Source organism: Hyla sarda, chromosome 1, assembly GCF_029499605.1.
Source record: "Hyla sarda isolate aHylSar1 chromosome 1, aHylSar1.hap1, whole genome shotgun sequence".
Taxonomy (NCBI): Eukaryota; Metazoa; Chordata; class Amphibia; order Anura; family Hylidae; genus Hyla; species Hyla sarda.
The window spans coordinates 78116892-78144216 of record NC_079189.1 but is presented as its reverse complement, the minus strand read 5'-3'; the positions used below and the strand labels follow the sequence as shown (position 1 = coordinate 78144216).

The window sequence follows — 27325 nt, the reverse complement described above, 5'->3', positions numbered from 1 at the left end:
ATTATAGGCTGCACTTGCATTTGCACTTGCATGCCTGCAAAGGGTTTTAGCTGCCGGAACCATACAGAACCCCCACAAGTGAACCCATTTTGGAAACAACACCCCCTAAAGTATTCATCTAGACCAAAAGGGAGTACTTTGAGTCCTTTTTGTGTGGCTGGATGGGATACAAAATCAGTGGAAAAATAAAATTTGCATAATTTATGGGAGATGTTTTTTGTACATTGCATCTGAAAAGTAGAAAATGCACCCCATATTTTATTACGCTGTTTGTCCTGTGTTTGGTAATACCTCCGCTTAGACCATATTTGGTTGCATGGCCACATGGTGGGACCCAAAAGGAGAGGAGCCCCATTTGGCTTTCAGGATATCATTATACAAATTATGGGCCGCACTTCAACTTGCAAAGCATTCTAGCTTTCAGAACAATACCGCACCCCCAGAAGTGACCCCATTTTCGGAACTACACCCCCTAAAGTATTCACCTAGGGCAAAAGTGAGTACGTTGAGCCCTTATTGTGTTGCTAGAATTATTTCAAAGTCAGTGGAAAAATTGAAATTTTTTTCCCACAAATTCTTTATCATTTTGGTAAGTCGCTTTGAAATGGAGGAAATACGCCCCATATTTTATCACCCTGTTCGTCCCGGGCTGGGCAGTACCCCTACTTAGGCTATATCTGGTTGCTTGACCGCCTGGTAGGACCAAGAAGGAGAGGAGCCCTCTTTGGCTTTCTGGGCATCATTATATGAATAGTCCCCATTCATACTGCGTTTCTGCAGTATAGGTGTCCGTAGTCATGACAAAAAAGGGAGGCCAATGTATATTGTAGCAGTCTCATTCAGAAATGAATGGAGCTGCTACAGTATACGTCAGCATCACTCTTTTTGACGTGATGCTGACGGATACCTCTAACACTGCGGAAACACAGTATGAACGGGATGCAGTGTAGGGTCACATAGAGCACATCCGCGGCTTATTTCACACTGCGAATGCCCCCCGGCAGCAGTCTCAAGGGGCGAGATCACTGCTGCGGGGCATCCGCAGCATGTAATATGCTGCAGATGTGCGCCGTGTGATCCTACACATTATGCATTTTTATTTTTGATTATATTTATTTAATAAATGTATTTTTATTATATTTTTTACACTTTTTTACACTTTTTTACACTTTTTTTTTTACATTTATTGTCTTTACACTTTATTTTTTTTACACTTTTATTTATTTTATATTTTTTTACACTTTTTTTTAATGCTTTGGAATACTTAGTATTCCAAAGCATTGCAGTTATATGCTGCCTGCCAGTTTTACACTAGCAGACAGCATATCAGGATGTGCCTCTGGCACATCCTATCAGGCAATAACCGGGGCAGACCTGGGGGTCCTAGTAAAGACCCCCGGCTGCCCAGGTAAGCAGCAGCACCCTGCGATAGTTGCGGGGTGCTTCAGGAGAGAGACAGAGGGAGCCCCCTCCCTCTGTCAAAACTCCTTACAGCTCGTGGTCGCTTCCGACCGCGGCTGTAAGGGTTAAACTGCCAGGACCAAAGTTTTCTTCTATGTCTCGGCAGTAACGCAGGTCCCCGCCCGCCGGGGATCACACACACAGCACCCCGCAATAGCGCTGGGGGGTGCTGCAAGGGTGACAGAGGGAGCTCCCTCCTGCTGTAAGGGTTAAAATGCCGGGACTGAAGTTTACTTCAGTCCCGGCATTGCGGCAGGGTGCCGGCTGTGTGTTACAGCCGAGTCCCTGCTGCGATCTCGTGGGTGCACTGGGCAGCACCCACGAGAGCCATGGACGACTAATGGCTGAACGTGCATTCAGCCTGGACGTGTATACACATCCATGGTCCTTAAGGTGTTAATATTACCATTAAGACTCTGTTCACACAGCCATTATGGCTTCTGTTACTACCAAAGTCCTGAAAGAAGGCTGGTCCCATCAAACAACAGACACTAACTATGTTCAATGGACCCCAGTACTTTACTTCCCATTAAATCTGATGGAACTAGTGATGAGGATCTAACTGTAGTGTGGACAAAGCCTTACAGGTTCAACCATCTGTCTAGCAAGTAAGGAGCTCAGATACTGGAATTCTGGAACACCACTACAGCAGGGCAGAATATAGGAGCCTTATATAAAAGGTTGATAAAATGAACTCTTAAAGGGCTACTCCGGCCCTAATACATATTATCCCCTATGCAAAGGATAGGGGATTAGATGTCTGATCACAGGGGTCCTGCCGCTGGTGACCCAAGCAATCTGTCATTCAGCACCCACCTTTGCGAGCTCTCTGCAGCGCTGGAGGCTCCGAGTGTGCAGCATGACGAACACGGGGCCGGAGTATCGTGACGTCACAACTCCGCACCACGTGTGATGTCACGCCCCGCCCCCTCAATGCAAGTCTATAGGAGGGGGCGTGACATCACACAGGGGCAGAGTCATGTCGTCACGATACTCCGGCCCCATGGTTGTCACGTTGCACATTCGGAGCCTCCAGTGCTGCAGAGAGCGCGCAAAGGTGGGTGCTGAATGACAGATTGCAGGGGTCCCCAGCGGCGGGACCCCCCCCCCCCCGCAATCAGACATCTTATCCCCTATCCTTTGGAAATGGAAAAAAATAAAATAACATGCTTTGCATGAGAATGTAACCTTTGCATACAGCTTTTATTACCAAATATGTTCATTTGAAAAAAAAAATGGTTTCTGCTTTAGTCGTCCATGGCTGGAGGGGCTTGCAATGCATTAGCTTCTAATGCAGAGACAGAAACTAGCGGTGAGGAAATTAAACTAATGATGGTTAGCTAGTTGTCACATTTCATCCAGCGGGTCAACAGTTTGGAATTGCATTTCCCCCGAACGCACAAAGCATAGCCTACTCCTTACTATTTCTAATCATGTACTTTCCTGGGCAATCAAATTGTGATTTTCTGACTATAACAAAAATAGAAAATGCACTTGTAATAATTTCAAAATGACAAGATACGCTGCGGTGTGTGAATACGCTATTTGAATTTCAGTAAGAGGCAAAAATATCCCTCCAGAGAGAAATTCACCCTTAGATCAAAAGCTTTATGGCAAATTCAAGGTAAGTCATCACAATAGATTTTCTATCCGCAGACTGGAGAAAAAAAAAATCCCTTTAGCTCAGCTTTTTGGATCTCGTTCGACTTACATTTAGAATAGGACCAGAGATGAAAGAATACTATTCAGCTTTGCGTTTAGTAAAAGCGACATGCGAACATTTGCAGCCAATGCTGCAGGGGCTGCGATGAATACACAGTATTTTTCTGCATCTCTATTTCAAGCACTCTGTTTCACTACAATGAACCAATAGACCCCCTAGCGTTAATGGGGATTTGGGTTTTCAGGCTATTTGTCAAAAGCAATGTGTTTTAATTTATTTTATTTTTTGCTGTTGCTTATTGAATATTCAAGTTGCACCTTTACTGTCTGAGATCATAAGGATTTGTTTGTACATTCATTACCAGCTGCTTAGTTGCATTCATGAATCAACAAGCCCCTGAGAATCCTTAATGGCTTGCAGTAGAATTCTTTCATCACAAAGAGAAGAGCAGATAAAAGCTTACTGGGGTCACCACCTTCCTTTATAACATACGTCACAAAGTTCCCAAATGTAGCGGAGAGAACGATGCACACAATGACTGCACCTTTTTACCTCGAGGAGTGTCTAGAATTCAGATGTGATTGTTATCACAAAGACCTGAGAAGACGACGGCCTTCTGCTCAGTTGGAGGTGATGGCACAGGTGAGCCATCCTCAAGTGGCCCTTGTCAGACGGACATAATTACACAATCCCAGTAAAATGCTGACCACAACGTATTGATTACACCACAACCACCTCAGGGCAAATTCCTCTTTTCTTCAGACCTTGATGGCTGTAGTCATTGTCTTCATGGAATTTAGATAAGGGTGATTCTTGTGTAGGCAGTGCACTCATTCCATAATAATTACAGAGGCAGGGGGGCTTGTAGAGAAGGAGCGAAAGCAAGGTTTGGACATGTTATATGACTGAATTATTTTATCTTTTTGCAAGAGATATGTGTCATGAAAATCAAATGTCCATTACAGTCACATAACATATTAACCATTTATTAGCCTCTTTATAGGTCAACTATGAAGAGCAAGTCTACTGGTTCTTGCTCGTCCAATAGTGCACACAAAAAGAATAAGGATAAGCAAGTGTTGTTGTATACTGGTGACTCATGTGGAAGTTTATTTAGGAAACGGTAAATTAGGCATAAAGTCATCAGCTTATAAAAAGGACGATCGCTATCATACACACCTGGTGAAGTTTATGTTTCTAGATCTTCATAGATCTGGAAATATGTGAAAGTAGCGATCCCACTGTTCCTAAATCCAGCCACGCACATTAGATAGCTGTCAGCTATCTCCTCTGATTCCTCCGTACATATGCATGCAAGGTTTTAAAAGGGGGTGTCCACAATTAGTTTAATAAGTTGTTCAAAATAGTTTGCCTTTTCCCAGAAAAGCCCCACCCTTGGTTACGGGCTATGTCTAGTATTGCAGCCTAGCTATGTTCAAGTCAACAAGGATGAACAAAATTGTTGTTGCTTCTAGAAAAATATGAGACCTCTTTTTCTCATTCAAGACAAAGTACTTCTTTAACCCCTTAAGGACCGGGGTTTTTTCCGTTTTTGCATTTTCGTTTTTTGCTCCTTGCCTTTAAAAAATCATAACTCTTTCAATTTTGCACCTAAAAATCCATATGATGGCTTATTTTTTGCACCACCAATTCTACTTTGTAATGACGTCAGTCATTGTGCCCAAAAATCTACGGTGAAACGGGAAAAAAAATCATTGTGAGACAAAATTGAAAAAAAAAAACGCCATTTTGTAACTTTTGGGGGCTTCCGTTTCTACGTAGTACATTTTTCGGTAAAAATGACACCTTACCTTTATTCTGTAGGTCCATATGATTAAAATGATACCCTACTTATACAGGTTTGAATTTGTCGCACTTCTGGAAAAAATCATAACTTCATGCAGAAAAATTTATACGTTTAAAATTGTCATCTTCTGACCCCTATAACTTTTTTATTTTTCCGTGTATGGGGCGGTATGAGGGCTCATTTTTTGCGCCGTGATCTGAAGTTTTTAACGGTACCATTTTTGCATTGATAGGACTTATTGATCGCTTTTTATTCATTTTTTCATGACATAAAAAGTGACCAAAAATGCACTATTTTGGACTTTGGAATTTTTTTGCGCACACGCCATTGACCGTGCGGTTTAATTAACGATATATTTTTATAATTCGGACATTTCCGCACGCGGCGATACCATTTATGTTTATTTTTATTTTTATTTACACTGTGTTTTTTCTTTTATGGGAAAAGGGGGGTGATTCAAACTTTTAATAGGGAAGGGGTTAAATGATGTTTATTCACTTTTTTTTTGCACTTTTTTTTTGCAGTGTTATAGGTCCCATAGGGACCTATAACACTGCACACACTGATCTTTTACATTGATCACTGGTTTCTCATAAGAAACCAGTGATCGATGATTCTGCCGCATGACTGCTCATGCCTGGATCCCAGGCACTGAGCAGTCATTCGGCGATTGGACAGCGAGGAGGCAGGTAGGGGCCCTCCCGCTGTCCTGTCAGCTGTTCGGGATGCCGCGATTTCACCGCGGCTATCCCGAACAGCCCACTGAGCTAGCCGGCATGCTTTCGGTTTCACTTTAGACGCGGCGTTCAACTTTGAACGCCGCGTCTAAAGGGTTAATAGCGCGCGGCACAGCGATCAATGCCGCGCGCTATTAGCCACGGGTCCCGGCCGTTGTTAGAGGCCGGGCCCGAACCGCTATGACGCGGGGCCACGCCGTGGCCCCGCGTTATAGATCGGGAGTGGACACATGACGTTCCAGTACGTCATGTGTCCTTAAGGGGTTAAAGGTGATCTGAAAAACCAGGACTGCAGTGAATAGTGAATACCATTCTCCTGGTAAAAGATAAAGGGGTATTTGCTTCATTAAAAGTTATCTCCTATCCACACTGAGCTCGGGAATAATCGGAAGCTCCACAGAAAATGAATGAAGTGCTGACTGCGCATGTGCACGGAATCGGGCATGGGCCTCGAATGCTCCATTCAATCAGAGGACATTCAACTTCTGTTGCTGGGATCTGGGATGGCCCAGCAGTTGGACCACCACCAATCAAATTTTAAATGATGAGAGCACCCTTTAAACATGTAATTTCTCTATAGTGATCAATTCAGATTACAAATGTATAACTTAACACTATATTAACTTCTAAAGGCAGAATAAGGATCCATATATTCTCTATTCGCTGTTGCCATATCTGATTTGTTTGTGACCCTGACTAGTATGGAATCATTTTGCTTCCCTATGATACTACTACAGAGAAACAGACAAAGCCCATATATATTTATGTATGTCCTGTACCTCTTCTTTATGGCCATACGACAAGTACAAGCAGCACACACAAGTACAGAAAGGAGTTAGGCAGGGAAATATTCTTGAGGGTTATTCAGGAAAATTAAATACAAATCATTTTTCGTGATGGTTTTTCATGGTTAATATGATTATCTAGGTTTTGTTCCAGTGCAGAATTTTCAATCCTGTTATCATAAGGCTATACAGAAGCTTTTACTCATGTTTGTCAATGTGTGTAGGAAGCAGAGTCATGTTCATTTAAAGTAATGACAAACTCCAGTGTTGTAGATTTTCCAAATGATAGAAAAATATTATTTAGTGAAAGGAAGGTCAGGACCGCTCTGGCATTGTCAGCTCATTGCCGTAATTACGGACTTATGTACTGTAACTAATTAAAGCTAATAATTAAAGGTAGGAGTGGAAACTAGATGGCATAATGTACTACACCACTATCACACCCACCTGCTTTATGACTGATGGGCCTGCATCCCTAAAGACATTACAAGTAGTTATGCCCATTGCAATTATGTAGAGCAGTGTTTCCCAACCAGTGTGTCTTCAGCTGTTGTGAAACTACCTCTTCCAGCTGTCCAGGCCTGCTAAGAGTTTTAGTTACACAATAGCTGGAAGTGCAGTGGTTGGGAAACACTAATGCAGAGTCAAAACATTTTGATATCCAAGGATATTTCATTGTATTTTCCAAGAGATCTCTTGACTTTTCAAGAGCGTTACAATTTATTTTTGCAAACAGATATATGTGAATGATCCAGCCCATCACCCCTACAAACATGCTTTGCATTGACCCCTATTAGTGCATGACTGGACTGCAACCGATGAAAAGTCATGACCAAGGAGATAAGGATTACTGTTGAATTACAACAACCTACATGAGTAGGACCACCAATACAGGGAATGTGTTATCTCCCAACGTAGTGGGGCACAAACAGAAATGCAAAAACCTGCAACACTAGAAACCCCCTTTTTAAATATATCAATATACAATAATAAATTACATACACAATGGTATGGAAAAATATACCAATTTTATTGTTTAATTCATTGTACAGAACAGCCAATTAGTTCCCAACCCATAAAAAACATATTACATGCTTTTTATGGGTTGGGAACTAATTGGCTGTTCTGTACAATGAATGAAACAATTAAATTGGTATATTTTTCCATACCATTGTGTAGATTATTTATTATTGTATATTGATATATTTAAAAGGGGGGTTTCTAGTGTTGTAGGTTTTTGCATTACTGTTGAATTAGTTGCCAAATTCCAAACCTCATGCAGGAATATGCCCTCTAAACCTGTAGTTACACAGGCCTGGGTGTTCAGATATGCAAGGAGGCCTAGTAAATCCTTATGTGACATGACTTTCTCAATATTCTTTATTTATTTGGAACAAGGACCCTATTACACAGGGTGATTTGTGGCCAACGAGGTCCATATGGGGCTTCATAATAGGCTCAATGATGAGATCATTCTTTGGATGATCGCATCATTTAAGCAGGTTGAAAAAACATCAGCTGCCCATATCCCCAAGTATTAACGGATGTGTATCTGACAATGATAGAAGTAAATGGCTACTAGTCATCTGCCTAGAAGGCCCTAAGGGTCCTTTTAGATGGTCAGCCCACTGCCCAATATGAACACTAACTTATAAGATTGTTGAATTGTTTTGTGGCCTTCACTTAAAGCACTTACCGCCACATATCCCCTGTTTACATGGGCTGACTAAAAATATTTATTGTTGTCACATGATCACAATCAGCCAAAGACTGTTTTATCGTTTATCGACTGATCGCTGGGTCAATTACACTGGACAATAAAAGGCCCGCTTGGCTGATGATCACCCTTTGTAAAAGGGTCTTAGGTGTAAAGAAATAGTAATCCCAGATTTCTCACGAGTTACTGTGCATCTTGTATACACCTTTAATAGGCAATGACAGCTATCTGCACACATAACATATGAGTGACACGTATAATGTGATAATCAATGTGTCTTGTGTTCTGCAGCTAAAACAATACAGAAGTTAACAAGACCTATCATGGTAGACTGTTTACTACCAATTACACTACAATAATGGTTTATTCATAAGAAGAATATGAACTTTCAGCATTACTTCATTATTTCAGCCATCATTTTAGGAAACTGCTTCTATTCACATTCCCATTGATTTCAATAGAATTTCTGCTCCAGTAATTTGTATTGATAAGAGTTGGTTTACTTGAAGCTGTTGTGTTTGGCCAATTGGGTTATGTTATCCCAAGCATATGAGTGCAACTCTCCAGCTTTGACAGGCACAGATGCTAGGCAGAGAAAAATTTCCTTTAGCTCAGAAAGATGTTCTATATATAAATTATATAGCCATACACATTATAATAATGTTGGCCAAACTGCCTATTTTTCCAAACCACCCGATCATCTGGTATATGTGCTTTCTGGTTCTCCCCCCAATGTTAGATATCTAGATAGAGAAGGATCGGACAGCTGGATTTAACATGCCTGATTTTTTTAGTTTTTTGGGGGGGAGGTAGGCCTCCATTGCATAAAAAAGACATGACACCAGCTTCGTTGTTTCATCTGCAGGTTCAATCTATATGTTTGGAACATGGAAAGAGGCCTCCAGATCACAGGCAATAGCCCACAGTATGTAGAACTTTCACTCCCATATGGTATTGAATGCTTAGTTGAATTTCTTCTTATATTAAAGTGAACCTTTCAAGCATCTTGAATACCCCATGTACCCTTAGCTATGACTATTAACCTCTCTCCATTTCTCACACATGCGGTTGGCCTAACTTAATATATAAATACATTGAGGGATGAGAAGAGATAGTTGTTGCCGACATCTAAAAGGTATAAGTAACTTCAGCTCTGGTAGTATAAGTGATTTTGTTTTTATGTTGTCTTAGTCTCCAGAAGCAATACCCATGAATCCTGTAATCCATATGGATGACTCCCATAAAAGCACAGGTAAATTAGTTTAATTGCCTCTCTAAGCCAATAATCGTAAGTAATTATACTCAGACAGGGCAAGTTTACCAGAACAAAGACCAAGCAAATCCCTTCACATGAGATGGCACTTTAATGATAATTTCTGCTGGTACACAAAGGTAATATACTGAATTATGAACGCTGTAAATCAATATTTCTTTTATATAAAGTTTATGCATATAAAGATATGAATCTCAGAACTAGAGCAGCACCATAGTTTTATAGTGTTAAACTAAAGAATATTCGGGGTATGCCTTTTAACATTTTACCTTATAGATCCTTCTCAAACTCAATTGGGGGCATTTATTATTGTGGGTGTAAGTGAAGCATTTTTTTAGACCTTTTTTTGGTGTGCTGGTAATGTGTAGGAGCATCAAATGTATTAAACGGTCACAGACCATTTGATACATTTTGTGCAGGTCACATTTTCTAAAATTTCACTCTTCACATACACCAAAAAGCTAAGCTAAGTCTGGGCTGGTGTAGCTTTAGAGACTTTTTGGTGGTCTTGAGCCTTTTTTTGCACCTTTTCACAAAAAGGCGCAGTTCATGTGTATTGACAAAATCAGTGGATTACAACTTAAAATCTGCAGAAATGTGTAAACCAAAAGGCGCAAATAAACCCTGCTTGCACCTTTTTTGCACCTTTTCTAGACACAAAAAAACAGTCTAAAGACAATGACCAATGTCGGCCAATATCTGAACAGAATGCTTACTTTCAGGTGTAAGTCAGACACAGTAGTGGAGAATGATGTAGCACTTAAAGGGCATGTTTATACTGGGTGGATACATTGTGGATTTTCTGCTGTAGATTTGCAGATGGAAAATGTGTAGTGCATTACAGTACCAGCAAAGTGGATGTGATTTTCAATCATATTCCAGTGTTTTTTTTATTTTATATGATATATTTAGAGATGAGCGAACATACAGTAATTTGATTCGTCACAAACTTCGCGGCTTGGCGGTTGCTTACTTTAGCCTGCATAAATTATTTAAGCTTTCAGGTGCTCCGGTGGGCTGGAAAAGGTGGATACAGTCCTAGGAGAGAGTCTCCAGCCCACTAGAGGACCTGAAAGCTGAACTAATTCATGCAGGCTAAAGTCAGCAACTGCCGAGCCGAGAAGTTTGTGACGAATCGAATGACTGTAAGTTCGCTCATCTCTAGATATATTGTTGAAAAAGCATAAACTGCTCCTGGTTGACTGATTTCAGTCCCCCGATCTCTTGAGACAAGAGCTTAGTGCAGGACCTGTCTTTTCAGCCATTTACTTGGTGAGACAGGATTCTGATGTGGCCAGTGATTGGCTGACCGGGCAGGTCCTACAAATAGCTCTCATATCTGAAGCAGGAAGAAGATTGGGAGATTGGAAAGAGGGGAGTGGGAGCTGCAGAGGACCAGGGGGCACTGGGGAAGGGGGGGGGGGGGGCTATGGCAGCTGGTGTATGCAACCTCAGCAATATAATAAAAATATTATAATAATAATAATGAAGAACACCAAAAATCATCATCCTACGTGTGGGCACAGCAGAGTAAACATGCCAAAATAAGAATCTAAAGAATATAAGATCAACTGTACATAGCAAAGCATGTGTGTTCCCTAGGAAATCAGTGTCAGGAACCTAAAAATGCCAATATCTGTATGATAATTTGTGGTATTCCAATGAGCTACTATAAATGTCCCACATATGTAAATCACCATATTTATTAATGACCTTTGGTCATGGAAGTCACAGCTATATGTGATGCATGGATGCACCAAGACCACCATTGCATGAGAGCAGGATATACCAAAGAAGAACATAAAAAGGTGCTTACATATAAATGCTTGTACAGAAAAAAAAAATCTCAAAACTAGAATTCAATTATAATGTTGTTATAATTTTAACCAAAAAGCCACAATTAAAAAAGAAAACTACAAAAACATTGTTATCTGGCCGCTCTGAAATGTGTTTCATTCCTCTGCACTGAATAACAAATTGATCCCACTCTTTCCTGGGCTACAATTCAAAAGCAATAACATGCCCGAGAATGGGAATCTAACGTTCTCTTTGTGAAATGTAATACAACTAACAAATACTAACAAAACAAAATCCTCTTTTAAATAAACGTGCCGGTAATTGTTTTATATTTTGTAAATGTTTAACCTTTAGATGTTTAACAAAATAGTGCTAACTCGCTATATTGCAGGTATACCATCCAGAACTTGCAATTGCATCCCTCCTGCCCAAAAGAGGAAAAAAAATTAAATAATAAAATACACAGATGTGGGATTAAGTGACAGCTGCGGCTGAAAATTTCCTTAAGACTCACCTGAAAATGATAGGATATAATGCAGACATTCTGTTTTGGCTTGCATTAAATCCATTGTTCCCGGCTCAGGCTAGTAAGGCTGAATACTGAAGACATGACAGGCTATTTTTTATATTTTCAAAGTTTATTATAAGAACTCTTATTTTTAAAACTTTTTCTCTATCCCTAATGAGATTATTATCCCAATACCTTGTTCCCCAGCAGCGTACATAATCTAGTAAATACTTTTATCTTAAGTTACTAAGCCTGGAGGTAGGCGGCCACACCTGGAATGCAGTTTAATGGTGGGCGCGCCTGTTACAACGTAGGATGAGTAAAGGTGTGTAAAACCTCATTTGCACAATTAAGGCATGATTACTAGTAGTATTCCATTCATTTTCAGGTGGTATTTTTAAACACATTATTTGAAAGTGAATATAAACAAATAGATAAATAAATAACTGACTGGATAAATATTGATGTTTGAATGAATTTGGATGAATATTTATGTATAAAATTGCTTACATAAATAATAATGAAAAACTATTTTACACATTTTTGAAAACTTTTATTTTTTAGCTATTCTAGAATCGGGACCATGAGTTAAACCTGGCCATACACAGGGCTCAAGTCCTGCAGAAACACATGGGAACAGAGTTCCTGCAGTTTTCCCACAGTAGGGACACTGTTCCCATTAGTAGTGTTGAGCGGTATAGGCCATATTCAAATTTGCGATATTTTGCGAATATATGGACGAATATTCGTCATATATTCACTAAATTCGCATATTCGTAATATTTGCGTTATATTTTTGCATATGCTAAAATTTGCAAAAACGAAAATGCGCATGTGCGAAAATTATCATATGCGAAAATTTGCATAAGCGAGAATTTGCATATGCGAAAATTCATATGCCAGTCTCACACAGTAGTATTAGAGCCTTCTTTAGACCACACAAGCTGGAAGCAGAGAGGGATGATCACAGTGATGTGTACTGTGAAAAAAAAACAATATTCGTAATTACGAATATATTGTGCTATATTCGCAAATAAAATTTGCATTGTGAATATTCGCGAGCAACATTACCCATTAGCAGGAGTCCTACAGGACCAGCCCTTGAGTGGAAATCTTGGGTTAGTTCCCACACTTTGTTCCCAGGACTTTACCACTGGCCCATACACTTTAGATCATTGTAAGCTAAACCAACCAATTGCAAAGGCCGCCACTGACCATCCAATACTGGATTCATACTACCATTACTCCTCCCATTGTTCTGCCTTATCATTGTAGAAGAACAACAGAAAAATGGACACCAGCAAATAGGATGCACACCGTCAACAACGCCCAACAAACTACTTTGACTTAAATTTGGTTCTTCAGCATTTTGTCAAGTATTTTGGATGAAACATAGACACCTGACAGAACCTTCAACTGTAGTAAGAACCCAGCCTAATGTGTACGGGGGCCTCTTGGCTATCCTAGGACAGATTGGGGAGAGAAGGATTGCCAAGCTGGACTTTAACTTGCTTAATCCTTTTTTTTTTTACTAAGAAGAGATAGGCAACTGTCAGTGGTCTCTGGCAGGGGCTTACCCCCTCTCCTCACTAAAAATTAAATGCATGCTCATCAAAGCCGAGTATGCATGTGTATGGGGGGGGGTGTCAGGAGACAAAGTTATTAGCCAAACGACTGTTTAACTAACAGATTTCTTATGTATATGGCCAGCATAGGTAATTAGAAATGTTATGTGCAGCCTATTCATTGTTTAATGACTTATTAATCATTATAATCTTTTGAAAATGAGAACTAAATTACAATAAATATTTTTTTTTTTTAAATCTAGATGGATAACTTTATTTTAATAGACAGAGTTTCTTTCTCCCCTCTAAGGCTACTCATAAAATAATGACATTTCAGAATTTATACAATTTAATGCAAAGCCTCAAAAATCTTTGGGCTTATTTTTTTATTATTCCTTTTTTTTTTTTTTTCTTTTTTTTAAGGAATGAATTTTCTTTTATCCTTCAATTTTGCACCTACAGCAGATCACAAAGTCTTATGAAGTCATTAAGTATTTCTGAAACCTTTAAGAATGTCTTAACCACAGTATTTTTCAGTGACTTCGGGCAGTTAACTCCAGATATTTCAGACATTGCTTTAGGGCACTTTCACGTGGCAGTATTTTGGTCACTGTTTTGCACAGGAATTTGTAAGCCAAAAGCAGAAAATGTACCCATGATACTTCTTCTCTATGTGGGCATTTACAAATACAGATGCAAAATATTCATCCAAGACACCGGCGAGTGAAATTGGTCTTAGATATTAGAAGCATTTACCAAACACAGTAGTAAAATAGACAAAATTATGGTTTAATATAAAAAAAATCACTTTATTCATCAAATGTGCACGGCATTTGCAATTACAGCAGTTTGTTTTTCAGTAACAATAAAAAGTTTTGCATGATGTCTCATAAATACGCAAAGTCATTTTACAAAAAAAAGGCTAAATGTTCACCTTATAAAATATTTAGATAAAAAAAAAAAAAACTCAATGCACTCAAACCAACAAAAAAATTGTGATATTAAATAACATGATATACTGATTGGACGGCAATAAACCATATTTTGCACTTTTGCAATCATTTACAGTTTCCCTTTTTGGCCTAGATAAAAAAAAACAAAAAACAAATAATAAAACAAAAAAAAACTAATAAATAAAATAATACAAAAATTATTTTGTAATGGAACGACCCAATGCTGTGGGGATTTAAATTCAGATTCTTTCCATGAAATAAAGATTGAATTCCCTTTCCTACCTTTTGTTATGACCCAAAAGGAAACATTACCAGGTAACAAAGCTTAATGAATCACCTCCTATGAGATCTGCGGGTTACAGGCTGTTGCAGCACACAATAAAATATTACAGCAAAAACAATAATTAGTTTCTTTTTAGTTTGTACCTATATTGGTTTTGATATTTCAATTTCACTTCAGAGCAGATTTAACTCCACAGAGGATTGCACTATATGAGTAATACCTCAGTTTAAAGCACCATTTATCACAATTTTGGCCTTTCATGTTTTCCTTACAGGCAATAATCGCTGTAAAATGTGAAATGATGAAAGAAGTATTCATTTTCGTCTAAACTATAACAGTGAAAATCAAAAGATGTCCTGAGTATTACATACAGCCATTTTGGGGCTCATCTGCATTTGTACTGCATAGGATAACATTGTCTTTATTTTCTCTTAAGGTGCCCATACAACTTTATTAGCCATTTGGCCAAGAGTAATTTCTCCCATTCACCCCATACACATGAAAGTTTTGAATGGAAATAGGGAAGGTAAGTCGTTTTCAGCTGCTGAGACCTGATTATTCTTCCCCAACATTCCTTCTTTGGAGGAAAAGTCAGAAGACCCCATACAATTTTGTAACCCTGAAATTGTGGGGTTGGATGACTTTTCTCTTATGTGTATGAGGAGGGAGGTTCTCATCTATCCATATTTATACCAATAATTAACTCAATAAAATGATTAATTACTACTGAACAATATATAATGTTTCTATAGAAACCAGCAACATAGATGTCCAAAAAAAAAAAAGTTTCCAGCATGCTCTTGGAGTGCTGTTTTACTAGTAATTGACACTATTCTCCTAAAAAAGTGTCTTGTGTAGAGGGCCTAGTAATCTAATTCGGAGCCCCATATGAACTAGTGGCAAGAGGAAGCCTCATTTTTACATGGACATGTTTGGTGGAACAGAAGAGTGATCCTGTGAATGATCACTAGAAATGAGTGAACAGATTTGGCAAAAATTGATTCAAATGTCAACAAAATTTGGATTCATTAGAATCTGAACTTTTTGTGATTCATTTCACTAAGTATACACTGCAGTTTCCACTCACTGCATTCACTGGGCAAGAAGCTCTATACCCAGCCCAACCACGTAGTTTACTGTACATGAGCAGGGACTCCTGCCTTTGACAAGTGCCCCTGCTCCTGTACATGGTTTGCATGGTCAATTACAGAGCATTCATGGCACTTCCAAATCTGAATCAGAATCCAAATCCTATCCCAATCTGAACTGATTTGCTGAATTGGACCCAAGATTACTTAACCAGGACTAAGTCTCATGTCTCTTTTTGTTTCCAATATGGAGTAACAGGGATAATTTCAATCATATTTGCATTATGTTACAACAAATCAGAAAATGTTTTGGCTGATACCATCAGGATGAAACATAATTGGTTAAATCTTTTCAGATATTCTGTTCTTAAATATGTGTTCCTAAATAGAAACAACAGACTTGTTGGTCCTTGATTTACTGAAGTGCCAAGTGACAACATCACCTGGGCAGATTTTCCACTTGGACCCTCTGATCAGTTGAGCATTGTCAACTGTGTTAAACTTGGAGACCTTTGCTATGGCCATATTGTAGTAATATATCTTAGTCCATTTTTTTTGTAATGTTGAGAATTTTGAAATTAATTTGCACTATATTTCATGATACAACACAACAAATTATAATCAATATAAAACAAAAAAATATATACATTTCAAAGTAGTTTATGACTATTCTGTCATTTATGATCATTATGATCAGTGATTGCATAATTTGCACATTATTAATATAACTCATATCTCACTTACACATTTAGTGCATTTTTTTAAATAAGTTTTGGGCTCAGATTAACACTATGTAAGCCCCATGTTAAAAAAAAAAAAAAAAACTTATGCAGACAAAAAATTTGTTGAGCTGTTGTCAATAGCAAACAAACATAAGCTAGCTGTCATTCTTCTAGGTAAAGCTTGTCATCCTTTTTGAATTAAGGGTTGGCCAAAATAGCCAATTTATGCAGGGTGGGGCAACTTTCTAATAAGTGTATGGACACAGCCAAACAAGGAAGGATTAAATAATTTGTCTTAACCTTTGTATCATCAGGAGATGAGCTTCGGCCAGAGGTGTCCAGAAGCATCTTGTTCCCCTCCCCTCATTGACATAAATAGCCTTATAATTATGTTGGGGGACAAGGAGGGATTGTCAGGAATGATAGCCATTGGCTGAATCTAGGTTAGACAAACAAGGAAGTGGTGTGAATTCCTGAAACAAGTGATCTGACTAGCTGTTTTTGTTTGCACAGTTTTTTTTTTTTTTTTTTTTATATGAGGCAATACATGTTTTTGGAGGCACATATTAACAAGATTTCCATTACAAATTTTAAAAATGAGATTGTATTCACAAACTGGAAATGTGCCATATGCTAATAGGATTGTTTACTGCAAAACAAAGGCAGAATTGTTATGACATCTCCTATAGTCTGCAGGGCAGGACTACAGAAAGTACGGAACTACGCACTCCTATCTTTACATTTCATAAAAAGCTGATGCTTCACGCAAAATGTACAAATTTGTCTGCATGATCAATATACGTAAGAGACACATACATAGTCTTTGGAGGAGGTACCAAGTCTGTTCTTGGAAGTTACTGTACAAGCCTTGCACTGTATAGGTAAATTATAACACATAATCTATTAGAAAATTATTGAAAGGGAACATTCCTTCTAATCTGACTTCTAAGAAACAGCAGGTGCTCCAATTTCCCAAAGTTAGGAAAATGAGTCTCACTTCTAACTCTTAACTGGTAGGTACTCATTTAGTCCAAATGGGCATACTAGTCAGAATTTGACAGAATATTGTGTAGATGCCTTAATCTAAAGAAAATATGCCAAGCTGACAGATTCCCTTCAATAATAACAGTGTGGTATCTAAGGCCCAAATCACATCATATTTTGCCCTTACGGTTAGCGTGTACTTCGAGAAAGCTCCCAGTATACACACTAAGCATGCCTATTGTCAGATGGAGGCCAAAAAGAGTGTTTCTTGTCCTCCATATGGCTGGTTTGTCAGTATACCATAGAAGTATAGACTAGCACAGTAGACTACACCTTTTTAAAAATGTATCCATAGAACGGATACCTTTTTAATCTATGGATAATGGATGCCAATGTATGGCACCTACCACAATATCCATTCATCAGATACCTCAGAAAGCTCCAGTGATATCACTATCCACATATATGGACACCATCACTTGAATTTTCCAAGGAAAAGTTGGAAAAAATTCCTTCTTCTCCACCTCGGAAGCTTCCTTTAGAGAGGTACTCTGCAAACAGCAAATTGCCACATATTGTGCATTAGAATATGTTTCAAATGAATGTCATCAGGACTAAGGTTCTTTTGGGAACTCAGGAGGAGGAGAGGAAGATTGCCTTCCTTCCTCAAGGAAGCTCCATATGGAGCTTCAATAGAGTTTCACTGGAGCTTCCTTATGAAAGCAGGTGACAGGTGTATACCTGTATAGTAAGATATACTGTAATAAGATATTACTGACAGAGGTATATGTTGGGAGTGCTCCAATTGGATGGCCAATTAACTGGAATGTCCATGATTAGAAAAAAAAGATCTTCACAACCTTTTCCTATTGGCTATATCTGTTTTTGCAGATTATCTTGATTCAAGTGATCAGGTTGATTTGCAAAACCATAGACAAGAATGGCAATTTTTCTGGGAAAAAAAAAAAGACTCTTTTTTTTTTCTGATCCCTTTAACTTCAAAGAAGACAGACTTGTACATTCACGATTTTTTTTCTCCTGCCAGAAAAACAAATACTTACAGACTGGTAACAGAGAATCAACCATATTGAACCTATGCACTGTAACCCCTCCTGTACCGCTCTTAGCAAAGAGTAAAATGACAAAAAAGCTCAAACTGACTGCCTGTAGTATGTCTGATATACAGTATGTACCTATTGGTAGTGCATTCACTTTTAAATTCAGCCAAGCTGAAAAGTTGCTATTATGTTTAGAAAACAAAAATACAAAAAAACTATTTGAAAAAAAATTCTGTGTTCGGAGTGTAGACATGCATTTTTTTTTTCAGCAACACCATTAGTTTCAAGCTTTAAATTAAAGCTCTGAATTTTTTTCTTTTTTTTTTCTCTTATATATCTATAATAAATATTCATCTTTATATAATAAATATATTTTATTGGTTTATTTTATAAGAAAATAAAAATGTTCCTTCTTTAAGTCATTGTCGTTTTCCTAGTTTAGCCAACGGTTGCATGGAAAGTACATAACAATTAACAAATCATTTGTAACATTGTACATTTCAGATATCACAAGAGGTTATAAGCATTCAGGAAAAAAAAAAAAAATGAGTGAACGGTCAATAGAACCATTTATACATACAGCGTACCTTTTTGAATGCAAACCTTAACCAAACGATGGGTTCCTTACGTATTCCACAGTCTTGCTTTGTGAAATTCTTTTTTACTTTTATTTTTTATTTTATTTTTTTGTAATAAGGCAAGTATAAACTTAATACTTTAAAAGGAGTTTACATGTCTTTAAATGTATATATAAATGGTTTTCAAGGCTCTCCAGTGTTTCCGATGCGCGTCACTTGAAGCTTCTTTCATATTTTTTTAGCCAGCAGAGTCACTCTATACACACTTATTAGAGTGACTCTATGCAAAATTGTCCCACAATCACATTTTCTAGCTCTTTAAGACAGATATTTTTCAAGATCGCAGCTGAGGTTCACAGGAGGAGTGTGCAGTGACCTGTGGATAAATAGAGGTCTTTCAGTTTCAAGTTTAATTATCCCCAATGAATGAGGACTTGCAAAATGATATGAAATTATAAACACCTGAAAAAATAGCGCTTGCTGTGGTAGATAGTATTGGAATTTCCAGCATCATTAAAGGTAAAATGTATTGCATAGAGCAAATGAAAAAGATGCCTATCCATGTATTTGCCTGTCATTAGGTTACACAGGGCACCGAGCCGCAGATAAATTATAATTACCGGCAGCAGACAGAACAATTTAAAGGACTGCATTGCAATTGCCAGCATATGAAGAAATAACATAGAAATCTTTTCTACAACTAACAGATTTATCTATTAAAATAAAAAATAAAAAAGACAATCAGTGAAGAAATCTAGCCATCCATACTAAAGTAGAAATTAAAATAAAATAAAAGTTTACAAAAAATCTACACGGGAAATTCCAAACTTTTTCAAATGTTAGGAATATTGCTTTATATATGTAATTACAGTTAGTAGTATACAGTGACAGAATAGGATAACAATACTGTTAGCATGCCGTACAACAGCAAAAAATAAATGTCTCCACGATCGGAAAGAAAATTGACATGATCAGAAACTTAGAACTCAAGGGATGATGACTTTTGGATTTTGGTGGCAGGGGTGCTCGACATGTAAAAAGAGTAGTTTTAAAAAACAGAAAAAAAGCTGACCCAACTGAACCTAAAAATATATATATTCACAGTTGTATTCAGCTCCTCTGCCAAGGATTCTGTCTTGTTTCCATCGCTTTTGATGGCAAAAATAGTAAAGCTTGGATTTATCATTGGATGGAAGCCTCATACTTTATGACCTCCATTGTGAACAAATGTGAACAGAGTCTAATAATGATACAGTTTATTTGAATTATATCTTTCTGATGTCAAAGCCTCATGCAAACGACCATATCATGGCTCATAAAAGTAAAATGGTGCCTATATGGCTCTGGTTATTGTTTGTGTTCCTATTGAATGTTATATTAAAGAGCCATTTTCCATATAAGAATACTGGAAAGAATAGCTTGGTAATTTCACACTATAGTCATTGGGTGTCGATGGGCATACATGACTCAGAGAGCTCAGTGTGCATAGCTGTGTTATAGTTCCATACAGCGATTGTATATACAGAACCAAGGTGTCACTGGAACCAGATCCAATACCTATAAACACAATACACCATGGTGCACTTTAATATGATATACTGTATAAAAAGTTTATGTAACAATTTTGTTGGTCATTGCCTGAGTGGCTTTGAGTTCAGATTGAGATAAGAAATGGTGAGAAGGACATGACAATGAGTAATGAAAATTGCAAATGTAACATTAGTGCAGCATTTGGTCTGACTCTTATGCATTATGTCTTCCATCAAAACTTAGGCTGGACATACACATCAGATCTGAGATCAGTTAAAGACTCAATTTGCCTGACAGCAGCCTGACATGCACCTGGCATCTGCTAAAACGTACATGGACATATTGGACTTCAACCTGAGGGATCCTTCCATGCTAATAATTATCCTAGTAGAGGTGCCTGGCTGTAACATAAAGCCCCAATACAAATCACGAAACATTCAGAAAAAAACTGCCGATTTATGTGGGACAGGTCAAGTGGCTAATCTGTATGTTGGTCTCCCAAATTTCACTGGATTAAAGAAGGATTGGACATGTTGGATTTCAACTGTCTGATCCATTTGTTCTCTGGTTTGGCAGTGATCCCCCCTCTTCTCACCATTCAGGACACATGAACAATTGTCAGAATAAAACATTCATGGGTATGGGGTGAATGTGACAGCTTTGGGCTGAAGGAACGTTAGCTGACAGCTATCACATATTTATGGCTACTTTTACTACCACCTATCCACTACAATAAACAGGTTTATGAGCTAGATGGATGAGATTGCTGCCGGTCCGAAGATTGAATCAATAGCTATCTGATGTGTATGGCTAGCCTTATTGCATATTGACAGATTCCCCTTTGTATATTCTATTGGATTGATATTGGGTCAACTTTTAACACAGCATATATTAGAATTCTTGAGCATGTCTACTGCTCTATTAGGCTGGGTTCCCACTACGTTTTCCCCCATACGGGAGCACATACGGCAGGGGAGAGCTAAAAACTTGTGCTCCCTTATGCCTTTCTATGTGCTCCTGTATGTAATTCATTTCAATGAGCCTACCGCAATGAAACGTTCGGTCCGGTCAGCTCATTTTTGCCCCGTATGCGCTTTTTCCCCGCACCTAAAACCGTGGTCGACCACGGTTTTAGGTCCGGTTGTAAAAGCGCATACGGGGCAAAAATGAGCTGAACGGACCGAACGTTTCATTGCGGTCGGCTCACTGAAATGAATTACATACGGGAGCACATAGAAAGGCATAAGGGAGCGCAAGTTTTTAGCTCTCCCCTGCCGTATGTGCTCCTGTATGGGGGAAAACGTAGTGGGAACCCAGCCTTATTTAGTAATATGTAATATTTACAAAATCCTTTCTAAAGAGGATCCGTGTCATTCTCTGAAAAATCCAGGTGCAGGCGCAATAACAGGCGCAGCTGCATTGACAAACCTCCTTTACCTAGGTCACCCCATTCACTAGCTATCATATAAGGTGCCAGAATTAACAGGATCAACAAAAAATATATATATATTATCAGGGTCGCCATAGTTTTCAGTGGATTCTGCCAATTGGATTTTTCAAAGGACATCACAGATCTTCCCAATATATTTAAAACATTCAGATATTCTAATATAGGGGGATCTATAGAGATCTTATTGAGCCTCAGGAGAATTTAGAATTTGTCAGTGTGGAATAGTTCAGTTAGTATGATGGTAATGTGTGCACATGAGTAAAAGAGAAGGAAAAAAATATATACAGTAGTCCCTCAAATTACAATATGGCCTCAGGGTTTACTTTTCTTTTTGCTATAATTTGTCCAATCCACTATAACTTTAAACTACATTTATCTTGTAAATCCTCAATGAGTATTTCCGTGGTGCTTACCATTGGCTTAGAGATCTAGCAAATCGGTGTGTACATTTTATTGGTTAAATGCCTGTGAATCAGCAGGTTATATTAAAGGGGTACTCCACTGCTCAGTGTTTAGAACAAACTGTTCCAAACGCTGGAGCTGGTGTCGGAAGCTCCTGACGTCATAGCCCCACCCCTCATGGTATCACGCCCTGCCCGCTCAATGCAAGTCTTGGGAGGGGGAGTGATGGCTGTCACGCCCCCTCCCATAGACTTGCATTGAGGGGGCGGTATGTGATGGCATGAGGGGGCGGGGCTATGACGTCACGAGCCCTCGGCTCCGGTTCAAGCGTTTTGAACAGTTTGTTAAAAAAGGTGAGCAGCAGTCTACTTCTTTAACGGAAAGTAATATAGGCGCTATATAGCAAAAATGTATGGCTGTCTAGTAAAACTTAATTTTTCTGTACTTGAAGCTACCTGCACTGTGCTGTTCTCCACCTATTCAACATGTACTGCTTTGCTATCTATCTGTTCAACATTTTCTCTACTGTTCTCCACCTGTTCTACATGTACTGCACTTCTCTCTACCTATACTCCATGCACTGTACTGTTCTCCACCTGTTCTACATGTACTGCACTTCTCTCTACCTATACTACATGCACTGTACTGTTCTCCACCTGTTCTACATCTACTCTACTGCTATCTACCTGTACGGTGTGCACTGTGCTGCTCTCTACAAGTACTGCATGCACTGGACTGCTCTCTACCTGTCAGACATGTACTGTACTGCACTCTACATGTTCTTTCAACACCAATAGAGGGTGATGCCATTTTATTTTGACTGTTTTATGTTTACTACCATAAAGAAAGTAATTCCCCGAGCCTCCTGCAGCTCTTTATGACTTTTACACGTACAGCCCTGCTTTATTTGTATTTCCTTGGAAGTGACACCTAAAAACAATATATCATAACATGAGAGACCACTGTATAGGTGTCCATGTATGCCTATGTGGCGGATACGTTTCTTGTTTGCTGCTGTATGTAAAAATAAATAAACATCTTTATAAAATATGGATATGCTGAGTAGCGAATATAATATTATAGTATAAGATCAATTTACCCTGATCAGCAGTGAGCCAGCTAGGCCTAAATAATGCAAGTTGATCTCTTTCATATTTATGATCACTACAAGACAAAGCACATATCATAATCCAACCACAAAAGCATATGAATAATGAACTGTCCATCTATGAAACAGTTTAACATGACTTATCAATAATTCATAGCTGTGCAAACTTTCATCTTTTTAATGTTTTGAGTGGAGCTTTATTGTGCTTGTGTTTTTATTGATGGAGAAGTGTTTATTATTACGCTGCGGTATGTCCATGCTGTACTTTTATGACATCTGGCTGCTGATTTCCACACCCTAATAAATAATGTAATGTGGAGCTTAGCGGAAAGCAAACAGAGTTTGCAATTTTCAAATGTTAGTAGAAAATGTATCTCATGGTGGTAAAAATATATGTGACCTTATACTCTAAGGACAGCATGTATCATCTTTACCGGTGATAAAACTTTACACTTCCAGTGTGCAAATAAATGGATTTAAGTATCAGTTTTCATTTTAAATTCCAATTGATGTTTCTCTTTTTGTATCACAGGAGAAATTTAAAGTGGAAATGTATAAATCTGGCTCAAATACATAAGCATCAGACCTGCTATAGATTTCTAATATGCTGTGTGTTAGGCATTTGCTCTTCAATTTCATCCCAAAGGCTGCAGGTCAAAAAGTTGATGCGCTATAGTGAGTGCTTCTTTGCTTATGGTTTATCTGTGTGGATGAATTAGAAATATATATATATATATATATATATATATATATATATATATATATATATATATATATATAACCAAGATAAACAAGGACTGCAGCACTCCAAGAGTGAGGTGATAAAAGGATTTATTGACCTGACGTCAAAGAACAACGTTTCAACTGCCCAATTGCAGTCTTTCTCAAGCTGAGCTTGAGAAAGACTGCAATTGGGCAGTTGAAACGTTGTTCTTTGACGTCAGGTCAATAAATCTTTTTTCACCTCACTCTTGGAGTGCTGCAGTCCTTGTTTATCTTGGTTGGATCTCTGCAGGACCTCTAACCCGGGACCTTTTACACCGCCTGCACCCGCTATTGCATCAATGAGAAGTTGTGCTGCTCTCTTTGCTCTCTTCACTATTTTGGCTATATATATATATATATATATATATATATATATATATGCTCTAGTCTATTTCAGGACATCAGTAAATCTTGAAATGGATAGCAACAGACTGGAGCTTATGAGATATGACTTGGGTAAGTATTCTTTTCTCTCCTAAAGGAAGACATTGGGAAAGTTGCCCAGTTGCCCATAGCAACTAATCAGATTGTGTCTTTTATTTTGCAGAGGCCTTGTTAAAAATTAAAGAAGCGAGCTGATTGGTTGCTATGGGAAACTGGACAACTTTTCCACTGGACAGGTTTTGATAAATCTACCCCAATGGTTTGGCTTGAGGCTTGCAACCTTAAAGGGGTATTCTAGCTTTATACATCTTATCCCCTATCCAAAGGGGATAAGATTATGTCACGCCATGCCACGTCCCTCCCTTCATGTCTATGGGAGGGGCATGATGGCCATAATGCCCCCCCCCCATAGACATGAATGGAGGGGCATGGTGTGATGTCACTAGGGGGTGTGGCTGTGACATCACATCTCAATCTCGGAGGCAGCACTAGGCACAGAATGCCAGGGGCTGTACTGAGGGTCCCCAGCGGCAGGACCCCTGCAATCATACATCTTATCCCCATATCCTTTGGATAGGAGATAGGATCTAAAAAGCCGGAATACCCCTTTAAAGTTGACCTGTCAGTAGTTTTTTAGGGTACACAGTAAGGGTATGGATGTATTGGGTTTTTGACCCTGAATGCGTACATAACTCTCATTAGATTAACTGACCCTTCAGCACTGTAATATCAGATTTAAATTATATCCATATTAGGCCTTCCAGCAAGAAATATGTCTGGAACTCCCTTAACAATTGTAGCACCGTATACATTAATGGAGGGATAGACTCCGGCAGTGGACTTCACTATGCACTCTATGATGGTGCTCATTCACTTGTAGTAATAACAGTCCATAATATCTGACAAGAATTGAAAGACGGCACTCACCCCAGTGAAGATGGAATAAAGATTACAGTATCATAACGCTACTGGGGTGAGTGCCATATTTCAATTCTTTTCACATACTATGGATATCCATATTAGTCTTTTTGGGTGTTAGCCTGGAGCCTTTTGGGTGTTCTCCTTGGCTGCTGGAGCCCTGCTGGACTCTAGCAGCCAAGGGGAACACCCATTAGGCTCAAAAGCCTAATGTTCAGCTCGTTTACCAGCCACTTCCCATTGTACAGTAATCCCCTCCTCTTCCCTGTAATCTAGAATAAGAGGAGAATGCCCAATAGGTTCCAAAGCCTAATCTTCATATATTTTTAAACTGATATCTTGGTGCTGGAGGGAATAATTTACTAATGAGTATGTACAGATTCTTAGTAAAAGCCTAGATAGATAGGTCAAATGGTTCTTATCTTCCAACACTTTCTATGTTCTATGTTTTAAATTTGGGGAACAGGGAATGTGAATGTCACATTGCATCATGCCCAGTTTTTTCTTGAAATAGTTTTTTTTATTTATCTCCATTAAAATAAACATTAATTACAACAGCTTTTATATGTGAATAATTATCAATATGGAGCAAATAGGAGCCCCATTATTAGATTGAGTAGGAGTCCCAATGCAGTCTAGATTAAGGCACCTGGCAAGTAGAACATCTATAGGCTTAATTGTAGGCTACACAAAAATTGATGTTGGCAGTATCATGGTGCACTGGCAATTGGAAGGACACAGATGCAATTAAATGTGGGGCTCACTACAACCCAGAGCATGAAGCAAAATACCCAAAGCATTTAAGCCTATTGCCAAGTGCTAGGGACACCACTGATACCAGTCTAGCAAGTTTAAGCATTATACACCTATAAAAACTAGTTCAACTAACAAAATGGTCATAACCTAGAGAAGATGGTGTGGGAACTTTGAAGAACATTAGCAATAGATTGCAATTAATTATTATTCTGCCAATTTTACAATAATGATAGTTAAACTTTTACCCCAGCTACAGAATATGTGATACCATTTTTTTTTAATTAATAAGAAGTTAATAAAAAAAATATAATGTCAAAAAATAATGAGCATTACATGTACTTTTAGCCTTTCTGTAAAAGCGGTTCATATAGGCAATTAATTTCCAGGCTTAGAAAAGTATATAGTTATGTATAAAACGGATTCACTTCATTTCTATTTAAGTTCATTTTAATGAATCTACAAAGACTGGTTAATAAGTAAATTATGATGCCTCAAGGAATTAAGCACTGAGGAAATGCACTGGATGAGACCACAAGTAAGACGGCTCTATACTCTGCACCAAAATAGAGCAGCTTTTGTTTAAGGTTTTGATCTTCACACTGAATTGTAAGTGATCTTATCCTCTGAGGGGGGAAAAAAAGGAAGATAAGCAGCTATGGCTATGGTGGATCCTGAAGAGGCTAAGCTCGGAATTTTCTTTCATCAGTATGTGACTGGGTGAAATAGCAGGGGAGGTATTCAAAAAGACTTCCATAGAGAGAACATATATAATCAAAAAAAAATCATTCCTCTGGAAATTAGTGAGGCATGCATGAAAAAATAGTTAATAGCTCCTCCGATCTTTTGTTGCATTTGATAACATTGGGACAAGACCGTCTAGGCAGTGGCTTTATAGACACTATTATTCTTTAACGTTATCCATATCTTCAAAAAAAAATATCTTCAATCTCCCCAGAATGGCATGTTATTAGCACATTTGTACCACCCGAGCAAGCTGACACGACATTGTATAAGCAATTACTGCACAGAATTA

General features: G+C 38.4%; 1 protein-coding gene across 8 annotated transcripts in view; it reads right to left on the bottom strand.

The window, feature by feature from the left end:
* The window catches only part of PCDH7 (protocadherin 7), an 855514-nt gene that overhangs the window by 789831 nt on the left and 38358 nt on the right, over window positions 1-27325 (bottom strand). For 3 of the 8 annotated variants that reach the window (XR_008888633.1, XM_056556152.1, XM_056556142.1), the window contains one exon: window positions 18196-19355. The exons of 4 other annotated variants lie outside the window; for them this stretch is intronic. Coding sequence is in view for 1 of the 4 variants with exons in the window: in XM_056556142.1 (XP_056412117.1) it covers window positions 19314-19355 (42 nt within the window). In the remaining 3 variants the exon portion in view is untranslated. Of the gene's footprint in view, window positions 1-18195; window positions 19356-23460; window positions 23526-27325 lie in introns of those variants that run through there. One more of the 8 variants, XR_008888632.1, reaches the window with a different exon arrangement.